The 7475-nt window shown below is 34.8% G+C and overlaps 1 protein-coding gene across 6 annotated transcripts in view; it reads left to right on the forward strand.

Annotated features, from left to right (window-relative positions):
- Positions 1–6759, forward strand: part of LOC149231065 (Protein phosphatase 2C family protein) — a 434498-nt gene extending 427739 nt beyond the window's left edge. For 4 of the 6 annotated variants that reach the window (XM_089379109.1, XM_089379108.1, XM_089379110.1 and 1 more), the window contains one exon: positions 6330–6755. In XM_089379109.1, the coding sequence (XP_089235235.1) occupies positions 6330–6440 (111 nt within the window). In that variant the 3' untranslated portion in view covers positions 6441–6755. Of the gene's footprint in view, positions 1–6329 lie in introns of all 6 variants that reach the window. The other 2 variants (XM_089379112.1, XM_089379111.1) reach the window with 2 other exon arrangements.
- The last annotated feature ends 716 nt before the right edge of the window (positions 6760–7475 follow it).

A 7475-nucleotide genomic window follows, 5' to 3' on the forward strand; every position in this document is an offset into this window, starting at 1 on the left:
CTAACACAATAGAGCAGTCCTCTCGGTCCGAAAGCCGTCAGAAATAGTAGATCTAGGAAACAACAGTGGGATGCAGTTGTACCGGCGTCGGATTTGGATCACCAACGGATGCGGCCCTCAAATAACTCTGATACCGTGTAGGAATTTACAAGGTAAGTTCCTTAGATAGAACACCAAGGGAAACCGCTCACAAACAGATCACAAATCAGTACACCAGTATTCTTGATGTGGTTAAGACCCTCAAAGAGGGAAACAATCCACGACCTAAGCCAACGCGGCCACTTCAGGTAATTTACTATTGTAAAAGAAAGAAAATTTACATAAGCTTTTCTCATGAACGGTCACCTTACAAATAACCCTCCACGCTCTTTAAATAGAGATCATGGACCAATCGGGTGTTAAGCCACAGATCAAGTGTCGATAATACCGAGGAGAGAATGAACCGTCAGATCACTTCATGTCTAGAACATATCGTGACCGTCGGATTGTAAGTTACAAAAGTACATAGTAAAGAAACACACTTTACCTAACTCTACACTAGACCAAGTTATACTTAACTATTTCCTATGTGTTGGAATATCCTATAACATGCCATCAAGCTTATTTCCTTCCTTGTAAATAGATGCCATTTGATTTGGAGTATTAGACATAAGGAGTACAAGAGTACTTGAAAATGAGAGAGAAAGCTACTACAAGAATATCTTCAAGGATGTCTTTAAGTGAGTGAGAGCTGCTACAATTATGTCTTTAAGAGATCTTCAAGAGAATGATCTCCAAGCTTCCTTAGCTTTGATAGTGAGAGAGGTGTCTTCAAATATTGCAACAAATAGTGATCTTCCTTGCTCTACCTTAGCTCTGACACCATGTTGAGAAACCAAGTGTAGTAAATTTTTACACCTAATCTCTCTCTTCTTGATAATTACTTGCAAATATCAGATGTCTTCCTTATTACTTCCTATATCTTCTTCATCAAGCAATTAGACAACGGTTCAATCTTTCATGGAAATATAGAGAGAACAAAAAGACAAGAGACACCAAAATTAGGCTTTTAGCGAGGGAGAAACCCAACAATCCTTCTCTTATAGAATCAAACCAAAATGAGATATCCTAGACCAAGACCAAACTGCCACCAAGAGACCAAGTCCAACCCTCCTCCAAGTCACCTCCAAAGTCAAATTCAACGTTGGTCAAACCTGTTCCAGTCTGGTCAAACTTGAAGAATTTTGGACCTGCAGCTAGGGTCAAATTTCAGCTTGCAACCACCTTAGAATTTTCCATCTCTTTCATAGAAAATCAGACCTCCACACGTGCAAGTTGCAATAGTCAAAGATTCGGTCAATAAAAGGAATATTCTTCTAATTTTGACTTTCTTTCTTTCTCCTTTGACTCAACTTTCTCTCTTCCTCGCTTGGTTAAGAAAATACTTCTTGTGATGATGTGTGAAAATGTGCTCCAAAGTAGGTTGTATTGTCTCTTATTTATGGTTGTCCAGGAGGGTTGAATAGGTGTCCCTTGGAGGACTAGGTTGACTTGTCAAGGAGGGCTGACTTTGGTCAACTTGTGGACTTATGAATTAACATAGACATTTAAATTTATTCTCTTTACAATGTCCGAATGGGACATGACTTAAATACATATTCTTTTGACTCATAACAAATTATATTTTGACTCTTCTGGCTCTCTAAGGATGAAGAACATGCTTTGACAAAAAATATAATAAATACATCAATGATAAATTTATATTATGAAGACGGATTCTAGTTACAACTTCAACATTTGACACAACCTTCTAGGCAAGCATTTCTAAAGTATATCTCCCAGGTTCTATGTCAAAATTTTGTGTAAAATTCCTCCAAATAATTCCATTTAATAAAATGGTGTTGGAGCTTCAACATTTCATTTATGGGTTGCACATTTTATTTAATTGCTGGTTGTTTCTATTATGTGTAAATTTTACAGTGTTTTGGAATAAAAATCATGCCATACATTTTTTGAATCAAAACCCTTGATATTTTAGTAAATTAATAATAAAGGGATAGTATAGGTAGTCATATACAAAAAATATGTAAAGAATGTCCAAACTCTTGATAGGTAGTGGACACTTGCACTTAATGGAGTGAAAGGAATCTTCTTGAGTGTATTTGTAACCTTAGGAAGCTAGCTTTAACCTTGGAAAGAGTAAGGTCATGGTCCTCAATATGACTAAGGAGTCTCTCTCTCTCTTTGACTGACTTCTCTTTCAAGGCATAGATGGTGGAGATTACCACAAGATACACTTGGTGATACAATTGATTGGTCCTTTTAGCTAGATGCCTATATTCAAACATCAAATGTAAGGCGTGCACATCATTGGTTGTTCTAGGGAGGATGGTTGTCGTTTTTTTTAGGAAATTTTATCCAAAATTATGTCATTAATTTGTTCTTTAAACTCATAATTCTTTATATCTCAAAGATTTGGTAATAGAGGCTTGTGTATGTATAGTTGGTCATGTTGATTCCAAATCATTAAGGTCAATTTTATTATCCATTGCATATGGATAAGGCCTCATTGTATCATCAAGTAGAATTTTGAGACTTTTATTCCATCTTAATACTACATTCAAAAGAATAACTTATCATCACAAGATACAGGATGCGTGCCTCACCTTTTGAATGAGAGAAACATCCATTCTTAGCTCCGCGCTTCTTCAAGAGTGTAGTTCTTTTAGATCACCAAGTAATACTTTTGTTAGTATTTGAGGTGTCTTTGCTTTTGCAAACTTATCTTTGTTGATTAACTTTATTAAAAGACTTTGTAGTTGCTTCACCTCATCTTCACTCCTAAGGAGATTAATGTCATTATCAAAGATGGTATCTACTTTATTCAAATATTTTGGATTGGTTCTTATAGGTGACTCAATCATGAGTTGGTCGTGGTGCAAACCCATGGTTCTTTATGATTCAAAGGGTTTGGGACCTAGTTTGAGACAGATGATGTCAAAGTGAAGTAGAAACACACTTTTTATTTTGAAATTATCGCTATCTTCATACATTGCAAGAAATGGCACATTTTTCTGTAGTTAGGACATTTAAGCCTTCTATCCATTCTTCTAAGTGTTGATGAAAATGTAACTAGGTTCGGTCTTCATGATGACATGATCTTTGTAAATGATGTAATAAGGAGAATAAATTATTCTTGTATATCTTGCTTCATGGGTTTCATGAGCAAGAAGTGTCACTAGGTAAAAGACTTCTTCTTGATGTCTTTAGGATTTTATTTATATGTCAAAGAGTCATGTCATATGTAAAGAAACTGTTCATGAGTTCATGTAAATGTATACAAGTCTTCAACGATGTGTAACAACCCTCCAAGACCAAGAACAATCCTTCAAGAGCAAGCTCACCGAAGCCTACAAGCAAAACCACAAAGAAATCTTATGTCAGCTCCAAAATAAATTAAAAGGAAATTATTAAATAAATGGAAGTCATGTCGGCTTGGGAAAAAGTCACGACTATTCATACTCTCACGTCGGCTCAATATAGGAGCACTCACCACTATAAATACCCCGTCAAGGTATCCTCCAAAAGGGCAGATTACAACCTCGCACTTCCCTCTGAAATTTCGTGTAGTATTGGGTGCAGGTATACGTAGTCAAGAAGGGATAGACCTCGCATAAGGTATCCGCAATCTAGAAGGAGATCTCACATTTCTTTGAAGCCTCACATGAAGGAGATCCGCATTAGGGCTTGACTGCACCTCGATTGAGTATTAGGTGCAGTGATGGCCAGATCTCGGGTGCATAAACAACTTCGAATGAGGATGCAACATTGACTAAAGTCTGGGCTAGATCCTATTCTCGACATGCTTGTAGGTGCAGTCAAGATGGATCTCAGATGATGAAGGAGAAAGGACGCGGATGAGGTCACAACATTGGCCTGAAGTCTTTGCTATTAATCTCGACATATATATAAATGTACCTATGCTCCTACTACCTCGCATACCCTCAACAGATCCTAGTGTAACGCTATGTTTGGTTACAGTCTCAAAGATGTAGTCCTAACAACAGTAGCCTCGATGCACAATATTCATCACAGTCTCAACATTAATGAAAGGGCAAGGATCTAGAATACTATCACGGTCTTGAAGGATGTATATATATGATGAGGAAAGACTCACTGTCTCGGCATAAGAAGGATCACAGTGATCTCTCAATCTTGACATATTCTCTTGGCATATGATCAGTAAGGTATGGTGATGATCCTAGTGCTTGATGAAACATGGTGAAACATTGATCATAATGACTGTCATAATGGAGCCCTATATGAAAGCATTGAATAAAGAACACAGTGAGGATCTCAATAGATCTCAGTGATATGAGAAAGATGCAGCAGTGACGACTTCAAAGGTGCAACAATCATGAAGATCTCAGCAGTGATGGAGCATAGGATCGATGTCTTGGTCTTGGAGAGGTAGATTGTATCAAGGGTCATGTTCTTGGTATTCGTCAAGTGAATCTCTATAAGAAGAATTTTGCATGGGTTTTCCTCTCCAAGAGGGAGAGGTTTTGGCCCTGGCAGAAAGCCAAATATTTTTGTTCTTGTCTCTTTTGGTTTTTGATAGCAGTTTGATGAAGCTAACATATACACACTAATACTGAAGGAACATTAAGCTAAGATAAATTGTATAAATACTTCACAAATTGTTATCATGTAACGAAGAATCAACTTAATTATGTGTGCCCTAGATTCTTCAGCACTTAGAAACTTGGTTCTTTAGATTAGGTAAGTTAGAAGCTTTACTAGCATTTTAATGACACCTTGCTTTACAAATAGTTGGTATCTCTATTGCTCATGTCCCCACTCATAGGGTCTCTCTTCTTGCTCCAACCCATCTTTTCTCCCTTGAGTGAAATATTCATACAACAATTCCAGTCCCAAGATAGACCTTTACATTGAATTCCTTAAATGGTGTGATTGTTCATTCATTACAGATGTCTCTATTCTTGTTGGATTTATTCTTTATGGGAGCTTGAGATAGGAAAACATTGATGTTTTAGATTATTGATTTATTTTCTCCCTTACTCCCACTAGATATATTGCTTTGTTCTTCTAGTTTAGTATGAGCTTTGCTAGTACGAAATGCCCTGCAACTATAGAAGAGTTGTAGACTAGTCATACAATCTCTTGTGACCTATAGATGCCAGAGGTGACTATTATTCAATGAATGTCTAGGAGAAGAGGAGTTAGTTGTCCTCGATTTCTCTCTTACAATATTAGTTTAGGTCACACTAGTAGGTTCTCTTATACTAAAGATCCTTTGGCCTTGGTTTCCTTCCAACCCCTATACGAAGGCCTTTGATACCTCTAAGGATGCTTCCATTCCATTCACATTAATTGAAGGTACCTTTTAGACAACATTCTCTAGTGGATTGTTTGGAATCCTAGAGTTGATACCTTTTTCAACTCTTCAATGGATACCGAGAAGGAACTGTACGCAATTTCCCTTAATGTATTGACCTTTTGAGGGGCTCTCATTTCGATGTAGTTATAGTCCTAGATTTTTTTTTTTTTGCTAACATATCCGTGACTTGTGGACTAGTATGTGATCCAAAAAATTGTGACATGAGAGTATCTAAGTTGTCAAAATCACCCAAGGATAGTAATTGGAGTAGGTCACACCAACTCTTAACATGGTTGAATTTTAGGTATCTCCTTTCTGCTATTACGAAGTTTCAAACCTATGTTGCCTTACAGAATGAGTTCCTTCAAATCTAATTGTGATTGAGGGATTTGACTTTATCAAATTGAAGGACAATGAAGTAGGATTTGATCCATTTATGTATGCACAATTTTTTGAATATATGTACTTTCTTATAGCTTGTATAGTTTTTGACATAATTTTGCATTTTCTGTTTTTTAACATAGTTAAATTTTCAAAACATATGCCATATTTTTTGTAAGAAATATTTGGAAGTAAATATCATTCTCTAAATTATTTTTTAGTATTTGTGAGTTTTATATATGCAGTAAATTTATCATGACAGCCTATTATTGTTGCATGCATCCTTTCTCGTTATAACCGGTAGTGCTAATTAGTGGATTTGTATATTTATCAATAGAGTTCTTGCACGAGCTTTATTGGTATTTTATTATTTTGTTAATGCGTTTTATAACGTGTTTATATATGCATTTATTATGGTCTTCTATTAGTGTTGCATGTCTTCTTTCTCATTAAAACTATTGTACATGTTGAAAAATATTTTTATTATTTTATGGATCATATTAAGTTTTTAGACTACTTTTATTGGAATTTTATTATTTTGTTAATGTAGTACTGTGTTATCATGTAGGAAGGGCTACCCACAAATGTAATTTGTCGACGTCTTGTGCGTGAAGCTATTCGTGAACGTCGTTGTAAGGACAATTGTACTGCGATACTCGTTGTATTCAAGCATCAATGATTGTATAGTTGAACTCGGTAACTCCAAAGCAATTTAAAGATTTTTATATAGTTGTATGGACAAGGCAAGAATCCATCATGAAGTCATGAGATCAAGCAATCCAATCCAGTTTTTGATGTAAATTGTAAATCCTCACTTTCAAGATTCCAATTTTGTAATTTATTCAATAATGCTAAGGGGGTGCTTCCACTCAATACATCATATTTTTAGAATAGAAGCACCATTATTTGAAGGATTTCGTTCCTTAGGATACATTGTGAAGAGATATTAAAATAAATTTTATTGGGATACATTGTGAAGTGATATTAAAATAAATTCAAAATAGAATGTTGTAAAATATTATTTAATAAAAATATGTTAAAAAGGCAATGTTACAAATTAATAAAATTTATTGAAAATGTTGTTAATTGGTCTATCATTGTTTTTTAAAATAAAAATATATACATTGTAGGAAGGGCTACCCACAAATGTAATTTGTCGACGTCTTGTGCGTGAAGCTATTCGTGAACGTCGTTGTAAGGACAATTGTACTGCGATACTCGTTGTATTCAAGCATCAATGATTGTATAGTTGAACTTGGTAACTCCAAAGCAATTTAAAGATTTTTATATAGTTGTATGGACAAGGCAAGAATCCATCATGAAGTCATGAGATCAAGCAATCCAATCCAGTTTTTGATGTAAATTGTAAATCCTCACTTTCAAGATTCCAATTTTGTAATTTATTCAATAATGCTAAGGGGGTGCTTCCACTCAATACATCATATTTTTAGAATAGAAGCACCATTATTTGAAGGATTTCGTTCCTTAGGATACATTGTGAAGAGATATTAAAATAAATTTTATTGGGATACATTGTGAAGTGATATTAAAATAAATTCAAAATAGAATGTTGTAAAATATTATTTAATAAAAATATGTTAAAAAGGCAATGTTACAAATTAATAAAATTTATTGAAAATGTTGTTAATTGGTCTATCATTGTTTTTTAAAATAAAAATATATACATTGTATTGATATTTATAATTAAATGTGT

The sequence above is a fragment of the Pinus tabuliformis genome, chromosome J, assembly GCF_031772625.1.
Source record: "Pinus tabuliformis cultivar Carrire ecotype Pingquan chromosome J, CPIR1, whole genome shotgun sequence".
Lineage (NCBI taxonomy): Eukaryota > Viridiplantae > Streptophyta > Pinopsida > Pinales > Pinaceae > Pinus > Pinus tabuliformis.